Source organism: Opisthocomus hoazin, chromosome 9, assembly GCF_030867145.1.
Source record: "Opisthocomus hoazin isolate bOpiHoa1 chromosome 9, bOpiHoa1.hap1, whole genome shotgun sequence".
Lineage (NCBI taxonomy): Eukaryota > Metazoa > Chordata > Aves > Opisthocomiformes > Opisthocomidae > Opisthocomus > Opisthocomus hoazin.
This window is the reverse complement of record NC_134422.1, coordinates 27,015,651-27,035,702: the sequence shown is the minus strand read 5'-3', so window position 1 is coordinate 27,035,702 and position 20,052 is coordinate 27,015,651. Positions and strand designations below refer to the sequence as shown.

The window sequence follows — 20,052 nt, the reverse complement described above, 5'->3', positions numbered from 1 at the left end:
CTTGCTCTCTGTCCCTGGCAAATGTGAAGAAAGAGCTTAAGCTCTAATCCTCACCTCTGCATAACATTGACCCCCTTTGTTTTGCAGAAGCACTTCCACCAACGTTTCTTACCAGACCTGAGTCTATCACTACTTTTGTGGGCAAAAGTGTCAAGTTCCTATGTACTGTTTCGGGCACTCCAGTTATCGACGTCGCCTGGCAGAAAGATGGCACGACCATTTTACCTTCGGACCACCACAAGATCTCCAAAGTGGAAAATAAACATGTGTTAGATATTTCCCTTCTCACCACCAGTGACAGAGGGGTTTACACTTGCAAAGCTTCCAACAAGTTTGGAGCGGATATTTGCCAGGCTGAAATGATCATTATAGACAAGCCCCACTTCATTAAAGTTTTGCAGTCAGTGCAGACAGCAGTCAATAAAAAAATACGTCTTGAATGCCAGGTAGATGAAGACAGGAAAGTAACAGTAGGATGGACAAAAGATGGAAACAAAATCCCTCCAGGCAAAGATTATAAGGTTTACTTTGAAGACAAAATAGCCTTGCTTGAGATTCCTCTGGCTAAGCTAAAGGATTCAGGGCATTACGTGTGTACTGCCTCAAATGAGGCAGGAAGCAGCTCCTCTTCTGCCAGCGTCACAGTCAGAGGTAAGATAGTCCTACGCCCCCTTTACCTTTGCTATTCCTGGCTTCCCAGTTTCTTCTTTTGCAGGCAAAAGACTTCTTTGGGCTGAAATCCTGCTTAGACCTGCCATCAGTCCATTCACCTGTTGCTCGTTTCCCCTGCTTTCTTCTGTGTACTGTGTGTTGCTTCAATATTTCTTTCACCAGCCAGATCCAAGAATTGCCCCTGCATGCAGGGGAGAGATGGAAGGAGAGGGCAAAAGAAACCACAAGAACTGCAGCTCAGCAAAGATTATGCTGATCTTTTCTCAAGTCATGTTTTGTTCTTGCGCTGGGAACCAGTCTTTCAAAGCTTTCTATTTCAGCCTTCTTTCCTTTTTCTTTTCCTTTCCCCCTCTTCCCTTTTCTTCCCCCTTTTCTTTTCTTCCCATTTTTAGAACCACCATCCTTTGTGAAGAAGGTCGATCCATCTTATTTACTGACCCCAGGTGACTCTGCACGCCTTCAATGCAAAATCAAAGGGTCTCCTGAAATCCAGGTTACATGGTTCAAGAATAATAAGGAAATCCGTGAAAGCAACACACACAGGATGTCCTTCGTCAATTCTGTGGCTGTGTTAGATATTTTGGAGGTGAAAGTTGATGACAGTGGGAGCTACTCATGTGAAGCTGCAAATGAGGTTGGAAGTGACAGCTGCACCACTGAAGTAGTTGTCAAAGGTCTGTTCTTGCTGCTGCCAGTCCTTTCTTGAGAAAAATCTTTCCTTCCTTTTTTGTGGTATAGGTGACTAATTGTTTCTTGCTGCTTTTATAGAACCTCCATCTTTCATCCGAACACTTGAACCAGCAGAGGTAGTGAAGGGAACAAACACCATTCTTCAGTGTGAGGTTGCTGGCACTGGACCATTTGAGATTAGCTGGTACAAAGACAAGAAACAGATTCGCAGTAGTAAAAAATACAGGTTGACCTCTCAGAAAGCTGTTATTTCTCTGGAGGTGTCCTCATTTAATAGTGCGGATGTCGGTGAATACGAGTGTGTGATAGCTAACGAAGTTGGGAAGTGCATATGCAGTGCAACATACATCTTGAAAGGTCAGTGGGAGAGAGAAAACTACATTTACTGAAGGGATTGGCAAGAACCTCTCATTTCTTAAAATGTCTTTTTTTTGGATTTGTGTGTAGCTACGGAGGGTGGGCAGGGAGAGTATCTTCTTCTCTTAAAAATCTGTGTATATCTGAACTCTTATCTGGTGTCAAACCTGTGAATTTGAAGGATATTGAGATTAAAGGGCCATGCATTATCTCCCAGCTGGGGAATGCAGCTCTTCTCCTTGCCTGCTCTTTAGCTGAAATGCACCATGTGCTGCACATACTGTCTCATAAAACTGTCTTAAGCAACAGATTTCATGGAATGATGTGGCAGCAGATGAGTATTTCTTCTTGTCTCTTCTCTTTGAACTAGAACCACCATCTTTTGTTAAGAAAATAGAAAATGTGACGGCTCTGGCTGGAGATAGTATTGCGTTACAGGCTGTGGTGAAAGGGTCAGAGCCTATGTCTGTGATGTGGATGAAGGGCAAAGACATTGTTCAAGATGATAACAAAGTGAGAGTGACATTTGAACACGGTCTAGCAACGCTGCAGATTACCGGTGTCCAGCTGAGCTCTGGTGGCAAATACACCTGTGTGGCTGAGAATGATGCAGGAAGTCAGTCCTGCTTTGGTGAACTAGCAGTGAAAGGTCAGTGGGGTAATGCTGTGATCCCCGCATTGTCTCCCACCTGAAAGAAAGAGCAGTTTCCTTTTGTCCTTAACACCAGTTGTTTAATTCTGTTGTAGAACCTGCCAAAATCATTGAAAAATCTGAAATGATCCAAGTAACAGCAGGGGAACCGGCGATTTTGGAGTACACTGTCACAGGCACTCCAGAACTAAAAACCAAATGGTTCAAAGATGGAAGGCCACTGCCTGCCAGCAAAAAATATAGGATCAGCTTTAAAAATAATGTTGCCCAGCTCAAGTTTTATGCCACTGAAATGCAGGACAGTGGCAAGTACACCTTTGAGATATCCAATGATGTGGGCATCAGCTCTTGCACTACCAGCTTCACTGTGCTAGGTTGGTACTGACTCTTTGCAAAGAGCCCTGCTACCCTGCTCTGAGCCCAACAGAGCCAAAAGCAGAATTGCACACCTGTTTTGCTCATGTGTTGGTTTCTTTCATTTTTTTTCACTCTCAACAGATCGCACTCTCCCTCCCTTCTTTACTAAACCACTGAAGAATATTGACAGCATCATTAACAGCTCATGCCGCCTAGACTGCAAAATTTCAGGCTCCCTTCCAATGACCGTCTCTTGGTTTAAGCAGGACACTGAGATCACTTCAGATGCCAAGTACACAGTACAGTTTGCAGAAGGCTCTGCGTCTTTGGAGATAAAACACCTAGATGCAAGTGATGCTGGGGTCTACCTTTGCAGAGCCACAAACTCTGCTGGTATAAAAGACAGCAGTAGCACTTTATTTATAAAAGGTTTGGCAATTTGTTTCATGTTTCTTGGAGTTTTACTTTTCATGTGATAAAACTTTTCTTCCCCAAAGTGCAGGCCATATGTACTCTTGACAATTTTTTCCTTTCAATGCAATCTAGAACCACCCAGCTTCACTGTAGAACCAGAGTCCCAAGATGTACTGCCTGCATCAACTGTACGTTTCAAAGGCACCTTTAAAGGCACAACACCACTGACAGTGAAATGGTTTAAAGGTGATGCTGAACTGGTGACAGGAGGAGCCTGCTACATTATGACAGAGGCATTAGCAAGTTATCTGGAGCTTTACACAGTCAAACCAACAGACTCGGGAAAATACACCTGCAAAGTCTCCAATGTAGCTGGTTCAGTAACATGCAGTGCAAATTTGTTTGTAAAAGGTTTGCATTCATACTCTCTTTTAAAATTTCAGCTGCTGGATTGACTCAGTGGCACTCTTTCTTGCCTTCTTTGTTCTGAACATTCTTCTTAAATCCACAGTACCTGCTGCCTTCAAGGAGAAGCTAGAGCCAACCCATCTGGTAAAGAAAGGTGGATATGCTGAGCTGACCTGTGAAGTCACTGGTACTCCTGAGATTAAAATCACATGGTTCAAGGATGATAGAGAGCTGAAAGAGAGTGACAAATACAGGATGTCTTTTGCAAAATCTTTGGCAACACTCCATCTTACAGAGGTTGAGACTGAAGACAGTGGGGAATACATTTGCGAGGCCAAAAATGATGCTGGAAAAGATATTTGCAGTAGCATTGTTACAATCAAAGGTGTGTGTAACATCCAGCCACTCAGTTTGTCTCTTTAAACTCAGTGCAGTTTTACAGGCTTAAAAAGTATGATTAATACAAACTACACTCTCTCTTTTGCACTGTAGAGTCACCTTATTTTAGCAAGGAGTTTCAATCCATGGAAGTCTTGAAGGATTCTGATGTGGTTTTGGAGTGCAAGGTGCTTGGAACACCTCCCTTTGAAGTGTTTTGGGTGAAAGACGATAAACCTGTGAGGAGCAGTAAGAAGCACAGAATAAGCATTGAGAAATCTTTGATTAGCCTCCACGTTTTCAGGTTTGATGCTTCTGATGTTGGCGAGTATCAGTGTAGAGTAACAAACGATGTCGGGAGCAGCCTCTGCAGTTCAGAGGTCACACTGAAAGGTTAGTGCAAGGTGCAGAATGCCACTAGCATGCTCTTATCCCAGTGTGGTTTCCATGCCACACTGTCATGAACCAGACCTGTATTTACATAGCCCCTTTCTTCCTGCCAGAGCCCCCACAGTTCTTGAAGAGGATAGAAAACATTAGTTCCCTCCGAGGAGGCACAGTCGTGTTTCAGGCCGCTATTAAAGGCTCCTTGCCCATCACTGTGACTTGGCTGAAAGACAATGATGAAGTGATTGAAGACAACAATATCAAAATGACCTTTGTGAACAATGTTGCCACACTTCTGGTGAAGTCTATTGAACTGAAACATGATGGGAAGTATTTCTGTCAGGCTAAAAATGAGGCAGGAATTCAGAGGTGTTCTGCTCTGCTGACTGTCAAAGGTTGGTCCTACTGTGACAACTTCAAGTGATCTCAGATGGTTCCCTTATGACTTTTACAGGTGCCCTTAACACTGTCTCCTTGTTTACAACAGAACCTGCTACGATCGTGGACAAGGCCGTGTCAATAGATGTGACTGAGGGAGACCCAGCAACCTTGCAGTGTAAATTTTCAGGAACTAAAGATATTACAGCCAAATGGTTCAAAGACGGCAAGGAACTGACGTTAGGCCCAAAATATAAGATCAGTGTTACAGATACTGTCTCAGTCCTAAAGGTGCTTCATGCAGAAAAGAAAGATAGTGGGGAATACATTTTTGAGGTTCACAATGATGTTGGGAGCAGTAGCTGTTCTGCCAGCATTAATGTCCTAGGTGTGTATGGGCTTTCTTTTATCATTGTCTTTATGTGCAAAATTTTTTCTCCTGAGCTGACATCTGCCACAATCGAGGTCGAATTTCATACTTTGTCTTTTTACTCTGTCTTGGATAGATCTCATCATACCACCTAAATTCACCAAAAAGCTGAAGAAAATGGACAGCATTAAGGGATCTTTTGTCCATCTGGAGTGCATAGTGTCTGGTTCACATCCTATAAGTATCCAGTGGTACAAGGATGGCCAAGAAATAACAGCAAGTGAAAAGCACAAATACTCTTTCCATGATAATACTGCATTTCTAGAAATAAACAAACTGGAAGGCACAGACAGTGGCTCTTACACCTGTGAAGCCACAAATAAGGCAGGAAGCAATCAATGCAGTGGGTTCTTAACAGTCAAAGGTTTGAACTCCTTCTTTGTCTTGTGTTAGATGTGTCATTCATAATTTTGGAATTCCCCTGTCTCAGAGTAATCGTCTTTCTTCCTCTTTACATGTTGTAGAACCACCATATTTTGTGGAAAAACCCCAGTCCCAAGAGGTTGTGCCCAATGCTAGGGTTCAGTTCAAAGCACTGGTGAAAGGCTCTACTCCTCTGCAGATAAAGTGGTTTAAAGACAGCCAGGAGCTCCTCTCCGGAGCCAATCGATCTGTCTGGAAGGACGACACATCTAGTGTATTGGAGCTCTTCTCAGTTAGGACATCTGACTCCGGAAACTACACTTGTCAGATAAGCAACGATGTGGGGACTGCAACATGCAAAGCAGCTCTGTTTGTAAAAGGTGTGCAACCCAATGTTTTTCTCATTTTTGGTTCTGATTTTTCTGTGTAATTTGGGGGGAGGGGGTAGGAAACCCTTGTATTTCTTTAAACCACTTTGAATATTATAATGGTTCACTATTTCTGTCCATCTTCTAGAGCCCCCCAGATTTATTCAGATGCCAACTTCTGTAGTAGCTTTGCGTGAAGGACAGTCCACCACTTTCGAGTGCCAGATAGTAGGCACACCAGAGATTCATGTCACGTGGTACCTGGATGGGAATGAAGTGACTGACCAAGCTAAGTACGGCATCTCCTTCATAGATGGTTTAGCCACTTTGAAAGTCACTCAAGCCAGAGTGTCAGATAGTGGGATTTATGTTTGTGAAGCCCACAATGATGCAGGTAGTGAGAGCTGCAGCGTCGAGCTGAAAGTAAAAGGTTGGTTTTGAACTTCTTGTCATTATTATCCAGCTATGGCACATAGCTGGGGTGATGGAGTAGGGGAGACGACTTCTCCCCTCAAAACCATCCAAGGTTACTATCTACTTTCCACTCATTCCTTTTTGTAGAGCCTCCAACATTTGTTCGGGAGTTGAGACCCACCGAGGTAGTGAAGGGTTTAGAGGCCACACTTGAGTGTGAGGTGACTGGTACTCCTCCATTTGAAGTGAAGTGGCTGAAGAACAATAAGGAGATGTTCAGCAGCAAGAAATATGCTATCTCCACCAAAGAATCAGTATTTACTCTTCATGTGACCAACTGCGATGTCTCGGATGTTGGTGAATATCAGTGTATTATATCAAATGAAGGTGGGAGCTGTTCTTGCAGCACAAGGCTCAGCTTGAAAGGTCAGTCCTCTAGGAAGCATACCCCAAACGTTACATCCCCCAGCAAAACTGTAGTGACTAGGATGACTTTGTGTGATCTCTCTTTCCCCTCTTGCCTTTCCATGACTTCTCTTCCAAACAACAAACAAAACCTCAAACCACAGAACCGCCATCCTTCGTCAAGAAGCTGGAGAACGTCACTAGCGTTTTAAAAGGTACTGCATTCTTCCAGTGCATCATAGCAGGTGCTCAACCCTTATCTGTGTCATGGATAAAAGATGAGAAAATACTAGAGGATGATGAGCACCACCATATCAGCTTTGAGAACAATGTGGCCACACTGAAACTTACCAACATTGACCTCAGCCACAGAGGGAGATACACCTGCCAGGCAAAGAATGAGTCTGGTGTGGAGAAGTGCTTTGCTTTGCTTTTTGTACAAGGTGTGTACAAGGTGTGACCCTTCAAGCTCATCCTTCATGATCACTTGGAAAGTCAGTCGCCTATCTGTGTAGCTAACTGCCATTTTTATACACTTTATACCTCAGAGCCTGCACGGATCATAGAAAAGGCTAAATCACTTAAGGTCACTGAAAGAGACCCCGTGACTTTGGAGTGTACTGTGGCTGGGACACCGGAGCTCCGAATAAGATGGTACAAAGACGGCAAACAGCTTCTGCCCAGTAGATACTACACAATGAGCTTTGAAAACAATGTGGCCAGTTTCAGGATTGAACCTGTATCAAAGGAGGATAGTGGTACATACAGTTTTAAAGTTGAAAATGACTTCGGAAGTAGCACCTGTGAAGCTGTTCTGACTGTGCTAGGTTCGTATTGTCATTTGACAAATTTGCCAGTCCAGCAGGGAGGGAATGCAAAAAATAATAATCTCTGTTTGGGAAAGACAGGCAAGACGGTAACCAGTGTGTTTTTGCCATTTTTTGTGTTGGGCAGATCAATCAATTCCTCCTGCATTTATCAAAAAGCTAACCAAAAAGGATACCATTTTGGGATCTTCTATCCAAATGGAGTGCAAAGTTTCTGGGTCACTCCCCATTACTGCAAAATGGTTTAAGGATGGAACAGAGATAACTGACAGTGCGAAATATAGAAGCCTGTGCCATGAGAACACTGTGTCACTTGAGATTGCTAATCTAGAGCTGGCAGACAGTGCAAATTACACATGCAGTGTCTCTAATGTTGCTGGGAACGATTCTTGCAGTGCTGCCCTGACTGTGAAAGGTTTGAAACTCTTTTATTACTACTTCTTATTTCTGCTAGCTGCTGGGAAAATACCTGAAGTCTTACGCTAACATAGCACTCTTACACCTCTTAATGCCGAAAACTTGGTCTCCATGCTTACCTCACTAATTTTCTTCATTCTTAGACACTTCTGATGTAACTGAATATTTCTTTTTCTTAAAACCTGCAGAGCCACCAAGCTTCTTAGTAAAACCTGAAAGCCAGCAAGCCATCCCAGATTCCATAGTGGAGTTTAAGGCCACACTGAAAGGCACACCACCCTTCACAGTAAAGTGGTTCAAAGAAGACTTAGAACTTGTATCTGGTCCAACTTGTTTCATTGGGATTGAAGGGTCAACTGGGTTCTTAACCCTCTATTCAGTGGATACTTCTAGGAGTGGGCACTACACTTGCCACGTTTCAAATGATGTTGGCAGTGACTCTTGCACTACAACATTGATGGTAACAGGTGTGCACTCTTTCATGTGTTGCAGTTTTCATCTATTTCTTTCGTTTCCTTTCCTTTCACTTTTGCCAAGCCCACCTCAGTAATCTTTGGTACGCTGTCAAGTGAATTCCCTACCCTATGTCTGCAACCCACAGTTGTTTGGCTCTTTTCCTCCCCTTTTCTTCCCAGTATTAATTCAGACCTTCCTGACCCCACTTTTCTGGTTTTTTAGAACCACCCAAGTTTGCTAAGAAACTAGAGGCGGTAAAAGTAGTCAAGCAGGGTGACTCGGCCCGTCTAGAATGCAAAGTGAGTGGATCTCCAGAGATGAAAGTGGCGTGGTTCAGAAATGACCATGAAATTGTTGCCAGTGAAAAATTCCGGACTTCATTCATTGACTCTGTGGCCGTGCTGGAAATGAATCATCTCGGTACTGATGAGAGCGGTGACTACATCTGTGAAGCTCACAACCCTGCTGGCAAGGCCAGCTGTAGCACCAAAGTCACAGTGAAAGGTTAGCTGTCCTCTTGTTCTTTGACTATATCCTGTTTTCCCCTGATGGTTTATCCTTTGGAAATCCACAGGAACATGAGATTAATTTCTTCCTTCAGGACTGCCTTTTTCTTCATGTCCTGTTTGTTTCTTGATGCCCCCTCACCCCCTTTGACAGAGCATGAACAAGAGACATCTTGTTCTTAATGCAGATGATTCCTAAGCTAGGTGTTGCCCAGTTCTGTGATTGTCAACAAGAAGCTGAAATATGAAGAAAAAGAACAGACCCAAACTGATCAGTGTCAGTTTTACATTCTGTTTTTGATACTTCTACTAGCCAAATGAGACCTGTACCCTCTCTGCCAAGGGTCACGCCTCTGTTTACTACAAAGGAGCTAAGAATGAATGTTCATGTACTATTAAGATCATTTCATAATGTGCCTAGAAAATGGGTAAAGTCCTTTCCCAATCTGTTGATTTTCTCAGCAGTCTTGTTGTGTAGAAGCTGATATCAGTAAACTGTTTGTTGGTCAAATAGCTCCAGACTCCTTTCTAAAAATGTTCCTTTCTTCCCTTGTTAGAACCTCCTGTCTTTAGCAGGAAGCCCTCTCCAGTAGACATGCTTAAAGGAACTGAGGTTAACCTGGAATGTGAGATTTCAGGAACACCACCATTTGACGTTACCTGGTATAAAGACAGGAGACAAATCCGCAATAGTAAGAAGTATAAGGTTACAGCCAAAAACTACCATACGAGTGTCCGCATTCTTAATGTTGAAGCTGCAGATGTTGGTGAATATCAGTGCAAAGCACAGAGTGATGTAGGAAGTGACACTTGTTTCTGCATTGTGAAACTGAAAGGTAAATTACTGGCACATATGCCTTCTGCCATGCTCCCAATGGCACTGCATTGCTCTTCTTTACATAGACACTGTGAGTATTTACTTCTGTGTATATTTCTTCTTCAGAACCACCAAAATTCTTGACTAAAATAAACAGCATAACTGTTGTGGTTGGTGAACCAGTGGAGTTACAAGCGAGAGTGGAGGGCTCCCAGCCGATTTCTGTGCAGTGGCTTAAAGACAAAGAGGAAATTATTAGAGAAAGTGAAAACACAAAGATCACATTTATGGAAAATATTGCAACTTTACAACTTATGCGCACAGAGACAAGCAATGCTGGAAGATATATCTGTCAGATCAGAAATGATGCTGGAAGTCGCGAGTGCATGGCTACGTTAACTGTTCTAGGTTGGTAAAAAGCACGAGTTCATACAAGACTTAAAGTTAGGATCTTGACTATTTAGTGTCAGTGGTATGCTTTGCTTATGCCTCTGAGTTCAAAACAATCAAAGCAGAGAATCGTTCTGTCTGCAACAAGCGGTAGGCAGGTTCCTTATTTCCGTTTATCCAGGGATAGGGGTGAAAGGAACCACAGGCCTCTAAATTGTGATGGGATCCAGTTGACTGGATTTCTAAGTCATGTGTTCTGCTCATGCTTGCTTGGAGAGGAATAGACAGTTGCATTTCACTCCTAGGAGTTTAAAAATAGTTTTGCTTCATTTTGCATAGCATCTGAAATATCCAGTTTAGGGTAGAATAAAGGATGGAAAAAAGAAAGCTGAAAAAATTCTCCAGCCCAACAAACTGAGATATCCTTAGTATCGTGTGTGTAAGCCTTATCTTATAGTGCTCTAATACTTATAGCTAGTACTAATCAAATCCTGTTTTCACCATGCATGTTACCTGTCTCTCCTTCCAGAGCCTGCAGTCATTGTAGAGAAAGCGGAGCCAATGAGAGTTACTATAGGAGATGCCTGTACTTTGGAGTGCAAAGTGGCAGGCACACCAGAGCTTTCCACTGGGTGGTTCAAGGATGGCAAAGAGCTGACCAGCAGCCAAAAGTACAGAATTACTTTCCTGAATAATGTATCTACCCTTAAAATTATGGATGCAGAAAAGGAAGATGGTGGATTGTACACTTTTGCAGTGCAGAACGATGTGGGGAAAAGCAGCTGCACAGCATCAGTTGATGTTTTAGGTTGGTTGGGTTGCTTGTCTTCCATCTTTTACAAAAACTTTCTTTCGGTCATGCTTGCTTTCTTTTCTTCCATTCCTTCCCTCCTTTTCTCTCTAACTATGGATTTATTATGTTTTCTCATGCAGATCGCATCATTCCTCCTTCTTTCACAAGAAAACTAAAGGAAACACCTTGTGTCCTGGGTTCCTCAGCATTGCTGGAATGCAAAGTGTCGGGTTCACCTCCTATTTCTGTTGCCTGGTTCCACAATGGGCTTAAGCTAGTCAATGGGGAAAAACATCAAATCTCCTTTTCAGATAACCTATGTATTTTAGAAGTGAATTCACTGAGCGATTCAGATACAGGAACTTACACCTGTAAAGCTACCAACATAGCTGGTTCAGATGAATGCAGTGCTGTATTGACTGTACAAGGTCAGTATATGATGGTCAGGAAGCTCTCTGAGCTATTATTTTCTCTTTCTCTCTTGAAATTGCCCATGGTCTTTGTAAATATACTCAGGGAAAATTATTGACTGGTAAATAAAGATTTTGTTCTTTATCTTCAGTAGGTGAGTGAAAATACCGCGGTTATACTGTAGCAGCCTGTCTTATCTCTCTTTTTCTCTTTCGTGTTTAGAACCACCTTCTTTTGAGAGGACACCAGAGCCTCTGGATGTCTTGCCAGGCACAAGCATCACTTTTACATGTGTTATCCGAGGAACCCCTCCTTTTAAGGTGAACTGGTTTAGAGGGGCCAGTGAGCTTGTGCCGGGGGACAAATGCAATATCTACTTGGAGGACTCCATTGTGGAGCTTGAGTTATTTGATGTAACTCCTCTCCAAAGCGGAGAGTACACTTGTCTAGTGACCAATGATGCTGGCATGGCAAACTGTACAACACACCTTACAGTAAAAGGTTTGTAAAGATTGAGTCTCTCTCCATTTACCTTAAAATATTGATTCCTTCCCTCCATTTGTCCTGCTGTGCTCAACACTTGTGACTTCTTACCCTTCATTAGAACCAGCTGTCTTTGTGAAGAAACTAAGCGACCAGTACGTGGAGCCTGGCAAGCCCATCATCCTGGAGGGCACTTACACAGGCAGCCTGCCCATCTCTGTGACATGGAAGAAGAATGGCGACACCATCACTCAGTCTAAGAAGTGTAGCATCACCACCACAGAGAAATCCTGCATACTGGAAATACTTGACAGCACCAAAGAGGATGCAGGAGAATACACTTGCTATGTTGAAAATGAGGCAGGGAGAGATGTTTGTGAGGCTGTAGTCTCTACCCTAGGTGTGTGCTCCCTTTGCTTCTTTTTATTGCCTATTCTTTCAAGTGTACAGTTTGCAAGGCTTGGCACTATTATGAGCCTACTTAATTGTTTCTCTTTTTTAGAACCTCCCTATTTTGTTACACACTTGGAACCTCTTGAGGTGTCAGTTGGGGATTATACAACGTTGCAATGCCGCGTTGCTGGAACACCAGAAATCACTGTGTCTTGGTACAAAGGTGATACAAAACTCAGGTCTACTCCGGAGTACAAAGTGTTCTTTAGAGACAACGTTGCTACACTTATTTTCAACAAAGTGATTAGCAATGACAGTGGAGAATACATCTGCAAGGCAGAGAACAGTGTAGGAACTGCATCTACAAAGGCTCTCTTAACAGTTCAAGGTGATGATTTTATATTAGCTTGCTACAAATTCTTTTGTTCTTGCAAAACTAAAAAAAAAAATTGCTTCCTGGGGCATACTTATCCTTTACTTGCTTTCTTCTAGAGCGCAAACGACCACCTTCCTTTGCAAGAAAATTAAAGGACATGGAGCACCCAGTTGGTTTACCCCTAAAATTTATCTGTCGGCTCAATGGCTCAGAACCCATTACTGTGACTTGGCATAAAGATGGTGTGCTGCTAAGCGATGACCACAATGTGCACACATCCTTTGTAGATAATGTAGCAGTGCTGCAATTGGTGCGAACTGAGATGAATCATACAGGGCAGTACTCCTGCACAGCCACCAATGCTGTGGGCACTGCCACCTCAAGTGCTAGGCTCACAGTGGCAGGTGTGTTGGCTTACAAAGCTTTTGCCTGGGTCAAAGGCTTCCCCTTCCCACTTCATGCATGCGATGGTATCTGTGTGTTGGTTTAGCTTTTTCATGTGGTATGAGTATTACACGGTTTTCTTGTGTTTGTAGAACCCAAGCAGGCACCTGTCTTTGACATCAAACCAGAATCTATTGATGTGCCTTTTGGAGAAAGTGCTGACTTTGAATGCCATGTTACTGGAGCCCAGCCAATATACATCACCTGGTCCAAGGATGGTAGGGAGATCCGAACTGGAGGAAACTTCAATATTACATTTGTAGCCAACACAGCTCACCTTCGAGTGCTCAGAGTGGGTAAAGGAGACTCCGGTCAATATACTTGTCAAGCTAGCAATGAAGCTGGGAAAGGCTTTTGTTCAGCCCAACTCAGTGTCAAAGGTATTCAAATTAAGTCCCCTTTGTGTGCTTGCTTATTCTTGGGCAAAGAGACCTCTTTGCTACTGAGTCTCATCTTCCACCCTTTCCAGTCTGGAAATATATAGAGAGGAGCTTTCCAGAAAGCAGACATATACCATGTGGTGACCTTCTTCTATCATACTGCATGACACTAGAAACCTTGTGTGCCTGCAAAATCTCCAAAGGGAAGTGTCCCCTTATGAAGCTGTTTGTATGGACAGTTGCACGCACCCTGCTTTTTACTTTGTCATTAGTGCTTAAACTACAGTCACAATGGTATTCACACATAGCAATTCATATATGGACAGCAGTGATACAGTAAATACAACTACCTTGCATTTGTAGGCCAACATTGGTGACTGTTTCAAATTTGCTAAAGATTTCAATTGGAGGTCTGAATTGCTGATTTAATCTACACTATGAATCACTTAAGTTCTTCATGCAGAATTATGGTTTAAAGATGTGTAAGCAAGTGAAACTATCCCTACCGTGTTTCTGCTGCTTCTGGGGGTGAAGGGCTCGTTAAATCTTCCATGCTGGCCTGGCAATATTTTCACCCCTCAAAGGTAAGAGCAGAATTTCCCTTGGGTGGAACAATCGTCCTTCATGTGTTTTTTACAGCACCAGCCATCCGACGCAGCAGGCTCCAGAGTTGGCAGAAAATAGTTTTAGTTGTTGTCTTTGCCTTCTTTCCTCCATCTTGCATTTTTCCTTGAGAGGAAACTCTGGCTGGGGTTTCCAGCTTACTTTGTTTACTTACTTTGTTGTGCCCCAATACTCTTGTGCTCCCCATAATTCTTGTTCAGCACTGTAGATTTCACACAACAAACAGGTAGAAGGTCACTGTACATACTTACTCTGTTCTGCAGAACCTCCCAAGTTCATCAAGAAGCCTGAAGCTTTGCGGTTCGTGAAGCAGGGGGACACAGTTCAACTGGAATGCAAAATCAGTGGCACACCTGAGATCAGAACCACATGGTACAAAAATGATCAGCCACTGCAGATGAGCGACAGGCTCCACATGTCCTTTGTAGACTCCATGGCGATGCTAACTGTCTTGGGTGCCAACACTGAAGATGCCGGCGATTACATATGTGAAGCCCATAACTCTGCCGGCACAGCCAGCTGCAGCACTTCGGTCGCAGTGAAAGGTTAGAAGCATGGCTCCACACACCACCAGAATCCCTCGTTTCTGGGCCCGCTCCCAGCTGCACATCCCCCTGGACAGAGAGCTACTACTGTGGCAGATGGTGGCTACTGGGGCAGTGTCTCCCCAGCTGCTCTCGCTTTCAAATGCTTCTGCGTTTAAGCAGCCGAGATCAGGCAGGAAATAGTGGTGGGTGTTCAGCACAGTGCAGCCATTCCCTTGTCTTCCCATTTCAGTCAACTGCAAGCTGAATAAGGCAAGCTTGTCACATCACAAGGGGAAGCATGGACTGGATGGAGCACCAGCCATGATGAGGGAGCTGGACATACTTTGCAGCCATCCCTCTGCCTCCTTTTTATACACAGTGAACCTGGCAGGAATGAAATTTAAGACGGAAGAGGAGGCTGTGTTGCTGAGCCTCACTGATGGCAGCTTTCATAACTGGAAAGAGGCGGGGAAAGCTGGAATGTGGTCCTAGAGCGAGGGGAGAGTGGCTTTTGGGGAGGGGCACTGAGCACTGACTCCAAACAGGTGCAGAAGTGTCACATTTTCTTCCCTTGGGGCTCTGAGTGTTGGGATGGCTTGCTGGGAGATGCCAGGGGCTCAGCATTTTTTAGAGATGAGGCCACATGTTTGGAAACTAAATATAGGTTTACAAGAATAAGTGTAGGCCCCCTTCCTGAATGTGTTGCCTCCCACTACTACCCAGGGAAGCAGACTCACACATTATGTATGATGTGATTCTTTTTTTATAGAACCACCTGTTTTTAGCAAGGTGCCAAGCCCTGTGGACACACTTAAAGGCTCAGATGTTATCCTCCAGTGTGAGATAGCAGGGACTCCACCCTTTGAAGTGGCTTGGTTCAAGGACCGGAGGCAGGTCAGGAGCAGCAAGAAGTTCAAGGTGACAGCAAAACACTCCGTTGCCAGTCTTCACATTCTCAATCTGGAATCTCAAGATACTGGAGAATATCAATGCAAAGCTATGAATGAGGTGGGAAGTGACACTTGCACCTGCCCAGTGAAATTCAAAGGTTTGTATGCTAGAGGATCCACAGCATCACCACCCTCTTTTCTTGATCTCCTGGCTGTCCATCTTCCAAGCAGTCATGCATGATTAACCCTGCTCTACCTCCTTGTTTTTGCCATCAGAACCCCCACGCTTTGCCAAGAAGCTGAGTGACACTGCAATCTTCGTCGGGGAGTCAACAGCCCTGCAGGCAGTGGTGGAAGGATCCCCACCAATTTCTGTTGTCTGGCTCAAGGACAAGGGTGAAGTTATTAGGGAGAGTGAAAACATCCAAATGTGGTTTATGGACAACATTGCAACTCTTGAGATTGCCGTTGCAGAGGGAGCTGATATTGGGAAGTACATCTGCCAGATCAAAAATGATGCTGGCATGCGGGAGTGCTCTGCCTTTTTACAAGTCCTAGGTGGGTATAGCCTGCTTCACAGGTATTATATCTTATAGCTTGCACAATTGCCTCTACCAGCCTTTGTTTTCTGCTTATATCCTGTGCTCACTGGTTTGCGAGTAGATTTTCTGGTGACACACTGACCCCTCTCTTCCTATTTCAGAACCGGCAGTCATCTTGGAGAAGACTGAGCCGATCACAGTAATGGCTGGCAATCCTTTTACCTTGGAGTGCAAAGTAGGAGGAACACCTGAACTTATCACCAAGTGGTACAAAGACGGCAAAGAACTAAGGAATGACCGCAAATACCAAATTACCTTTTTCAACAATATATCCACTTTGAAAGTCTTTTCTGCAGACAGGGGAGACAGGGGTCTGTATACTTTTGAGGTGCACAATGAGGTCGGGGACAGCAGCTGCACTTCTTCCGTTGATGTTTCAGGTCAGCTCTATGTCTTTGTTGTTCACACTTGTCTTTAAAGCAAGCTTATTTATTTTTTCCCCTTTCCTTTCGTCTGGAAAACCCAACACTTTTCTTCTTATGCTTCTACCCTGTCCTACTTAGATCGTCTTGTTCCTCCTTCATTCTCAAGAAAACTAAAGGAAACAAATGGGGTGCTGGGATCCTCAGTGCTTCTGGAGTGCAAAGTGTCTGGCACATCCCCCATATCTGTTGCCTGGTTTCAGGATGGGAATGAGATTGTTAGTGGAGAAAAATATGAAATTTCATTCTTGGATAATGTTTGTGCTTTGAAGCTGAATGCCCTGGATGTCACAGATGCAGGGCCATATACCTGTGTGGCAGCCAATGTGGCTGGATCTGATGAATGCAGCGCCTTCTTGACTGTACAAGGTCAGTGGAGGGATACTACAGCCCCTTCAACAAAAATCTTCTTCTCTTTTCTCTTTCTTCCCTCTGGTTTCCCATGGTTTCTTTTTAATGGTTTTTTTTTTTCTGTTTTCTGCCTCTTTCTCTTTTTTTTTTCCCACTCAAACCTGCTCCAGCTTTCCTTCCCCACAGAGACTCTCCTATTAACATCTTTCTTCCTCTTCACTTCTTTGCATGATCCTTAGAACCACCTTCTTTTGTGAAGACACCTGATCCCCAGGAAGTTTTGCCTGGATCAAGTGTGACATTCACTAGCTACATCAAGGGCAGTACTCCCTTCAAAGTGACCTGGTTCCGTGGCATCAGGGAGCTGGTGCCAGACAGCAACTGCTCCATCTCTCTGAACGAGTCTGTGGCACAGCTGCAGCTGTACAACGTGGAGCCAGGCCGCAGCGGGGACTATGCCTGTGTGGTCACAAATGATGCTGGCAGTGCCTCATGCACAACCCAACTCTTTGTGAAAGGTGTGTTTGTGTGTGTGTGTGTACCCACAGGTATCTCCCTTCACATTCTGCCTGCAGCCCTACCACATCTGTCCCTCTCACTATTGATATATGCCTCCCCACAGAGCCTGCAGTGTTTGTGAAGAAATTAAGTGATTTCAGTGTGGAGCAAGGGAAGTCCATTGTGCTGGAAAGCAGCTACATAGGCACTCCTCCCATCTCTGTCACCTGGAAAAGAAATGGCATGCCCATTGTTCAGTCTCCACGCTGCAGTGTTACAACTACTGACAAATCTGGCATTCTTGAAATCTTCAACAGCACCAAGAGTGATGAAGGAGAATATACCTGTGAGGTGGCAAATGAGGCGGGTGGGGATGTTTGTCACAGCCTTGTATCCATCTTAGGTATGCATCACCCTTGATACCCCTAAGGCACGTCAGTGATGCTCTGCTTCTGCTCACCATGCTCTCTCCTTCCCTAGAACCACCCTATTTTGTCACGCACCTGGACCGTGTGGAGGTGAAGGTTGGCGAGCCCTTGATTTTAAAATGCCAGATTGGTGGTGCACCAGAAATCAAGGTGTCCTGGTACAAAGATGACACCAAGCTCAGATCAACACAGGCTTACAAAATGCACTTCAAGAATAATGTGGCAACGCTGGCATTCTCCACCGTGGAGGACAGTGACATCGGAGAATATGTATGCAAAGCAGAAAACAGCGTTGGCTTCGCCACTTCCACAGCTTTGCTTGTTGTTAAAGGTGATTGGTCAAGGGCCACTCTTTCCTGGGGTAGTTTGTAGGAACTTCTTGTTGTCTACAGAAAGGGGTTCTTATTAATATCAGAGTTAATTTATTCTAGATCGACAGGGTGGCTTCCTACTAATAGTGGTGATTATTACTATTTTGCAGAACGTCAGCTTCCCCCTACATTCACCAGAAAACTGAAAGATATTCAGGAGACAGTTGGTGCCCCAGTGACATTTGATTGCCGCATAAATGGCTCGGAGCCTATACAGGTGTCCTGGTACAAGGATGGGGTTCTTTTAAGCGACAGTGATAACGTGCAATCAGCCTTTTTAAATAATGTTGCAACTCTCCAGATCTTGCAAACTACTATGGCTTACTGTGGTCAATATACTTGCTCAGCCCAAAACGCTCTGGGGACTGCATCTTCCAGCGCCAAACTTGTCCTCACAGGTTTGTAGCTCACACTTCAACAAAGATCTTTTGTATGTCTCTTCTTATTTCTTCACCCTTTCTCACACTCTGCCCATTGTATGGTGGCCAGGGACCATGGGCATGGCACAGTGAGGTGTGTGGTGAAGAGGGCTTGGTGATGAGCTGTGCCATGCTTTCCTCTTTGCAGAACATCTGCAACCTCCCTTCTTTGACATCAAGCCAGTATCTGTTGATGTGGCCCTAGGGGAAAGTGCAACCTTTAAGTGCCACATAACTGGCTCTGCTCCCATGAGGATTACCTGGACCAGAGACAACAGAGAGATCCGCCCAGGTGGCAACTACAAGATGACGCTGGTGGAGAACACAGCCAGCTTGATGGTCCTGAAAGTTGGTAAAGGGGATGCTGGACTCTACACATGTACTGCCAGCAACAGTGTTGGAAAGGATGCGTGCGCAGCTCAGCTGGCTGTACAAGGTATTGCTGTGAGCTTTAGTGTTCATGAGGCTTTTCTTTGCAAGGCAGACACCCAGTAAACAAAGCCCTGAATGCAGACGTGTGAGACTAACAAACTTTACAAGAGGCTATACTGAGATGTCTTATTTAATTTAAGTATTATTGTAATACTTAAACACTTGTTCATGTTTCTTCTGGTCTGGTATAGTGTGTGATATGTCTTCTCAAAGGGATTCTTCCTCTGAAATGTTAACTCTGACTTAGTACCCTGTTGCACCTTTATGAATGGCTTGTTGGCCAGCAATATCTGTCTTCCTCAAAGAATTTCTCCAGCAGTGGTATTCGCTAAGTTGTCCGGCGGAGGGAAAGATAACTCAGTTCTTTTGTGAGACTTAGATGTATTTTTACTGACTGTGCAGCTCCTGCAAATAGTTTTACTCTTTCACAGACTGAAAACATTGCCAACTGCTGTTCTAGACAGCAAAATTGGAGTATCTGAGGGCAGATTTGGCTACAAATATCCATTCCGCCAACACTTCACTTCTCCACAAAGTGTGTGGATCTTATATATTTCAATGATCTAAATTTAGGACTGGATCAAACCATCTTTGTACAAGTGACGCTTGTATATTAAAGTAATTTCCTCAGTGTAGGTGGGAACATTGGATTTATTTATAGCTGTTCCGGATAGCTCATTCTTACTGGTTTTATAAAAGAATGAATGTAAAATATACAACTTCTATGTGAGTTCCTACGGCCCTGTTGGTTTAGTGCTTTCTTTTTTTTTTCCATCTATATGAAATTGAGGGGAAAAATCCAAAAATATTTGAAGAGTAAAAACTGTGGCTTTTACTCTCTAAAGCAAAAAACACAAAAAGCTGAACTATCATTAGCAAGATTTTGTAATAATTGCTTGTCAAATGTATTATATATATCTAGAGCATGTTCTATCCATAGGGATTTTTCTTGCTAGGGGTGGGAAGAGTGTGGCAGATTGGATTTGTGGATTCAGTGGCAAGTGGGGATGCTGTTACTGTGTAGCTTGACTTACAAAAAGCATTGGAAGATTGTAGCAAGAAATTGAACCTCTTTAAAAGATTTAAAGCTTATTTCCACCAGAATCATAATTCTGAATATTA

At 43.8% G+C, this 20,052-nt stretch overlaps 1 protein-coding gene across 32 annotated transcripts in view; it reads left to right on the top strand.

Annotated features, from left to right (window-relative positions):
* The window catches only part of TTN (titin), a 245,384-nt gene that overhangs the window by 56,693 nt on the left and 168,639 nt on the right, over positions 1–20,052 (top strand). For 31 of the 32 annotated variants that reach the window (XM_075430105.1, XM_075430099.1, XM_075430093.1 and 28 more), the window contains 39 exons: positions 88–651; positions 1,065–1,346; positions 1,441–1,719; positions 2,090–2,368; positions 2,467–2,745; positions 2,870–3,157; positions 3,275–3,553; positions 3,654–3,935; positions 4,043–4,321; positions 4,432–4,710; positions 4,803–5,081; positions 5,200–5,487; positions 5,588–5,866; positions 6,003–6,284; positions 6,416–6,694; positions 6,838–7,116; positions 7,222–7,500; positions 7,628–7,915; positions 8,106–8,384; positions 8,596–8,877; positions 9,437–9,715; positions 9,823–10,104; positions 10,616–10,894; positions 11,020–11,307; positions 11,513–11,791; positions 11,895–12,173; positions 12,276–12,554; positions 12,659–12,946; positions 13,079–13,366; positions 14,254–14,535; positions 15,287–15,565; positions 15,684–15,965; positions 16,111–16,389; positions 16,513–16,800; positions 17,022–17,300; positions 17,405–17,683; positions 17,761–18,039; positions 18,190–18,477; positions 18,647–18,934. In XM_075430105.1, the coding sequence (XP_075286220.1) occupies positions 88–651; positions 1,065–1,346; positions 1,441–1,719; positions 2,090–2,368; positions 2,467–2,745; positions 2,870–3,157; positions 3,275–3,553; positions 3,654–3,935; positions 4,043–4,321; positions 4,432–4,710; positions 4,803–5,081; positions 5,200–5,487; positions 5,588–5,866; positions 6,003–6,284; positions 6,416–6,694; positions 6,838–7,116; positions 7,222–7,500; positions 7,628–7,915; positions 8,106–8,384; positions 8,596–8,877; positions 9,437–9,715; positions 9,823–10,104; positions 10,616–10,894; positions 11,020–11,307; positions 11,513–11,791; positions 11,895–12,173; positions 12,276–12,554; positions 12,659–12,946; positions 13,079–13,366; positions 14,254–14,535; positions 15,287–15,565; positions 15,684–15,965; positions 16,111–16,389; positions 16,513–16,800; positions 17,022–17,300; positions 17,405–17,683; positions 17,761–18,039; positions 18,190–18,477; positions 18,647–18,934 (11,268 nt within the window). The remainder of the gene's footprint in view (positions 1–87; positions 652–1,064; positions 1,347–1,440; positions 1,720–2,089; positions 2,369–2,466; positions 2,746–2,869; positions 3,158–3,274; positions 3,554–3,653; positions 3,936–4,042; positions 4,322–4,431; positions 4,711–4,802; positions 5,082–5,199; positions 5,488–5,587; positions 5,867–6,002; positions 6,285–6,415; positions 6,695–6,837; positions 7,117–7,221; positions 7,501–7,627; positions 7,916–8,105; positions 8,385–8,595; positions 8,878–9,436; positions 9,716–9,822; positions 10,105–10,615; positions 10,895–11,019; positions 11,308–11,512; positions 11,792–11,894; positions 12,174–12,275; positions 12,555–12,658; positions 12,947–13,078; positions 13,367–14,253; positions 14,536–15,286; positions 15,566–15,683; positions 15,966–16,110; positions 16,390–16,512; positions 16,801–17,021; positions 17,301–17,404; positions 17,684–17,760; positions 18,040–18,189; positions 18,478–18,646; positions 18,935–20,052) is intronic. The other variant, XM_075430122.1, reaches the window with a different exon arrangement.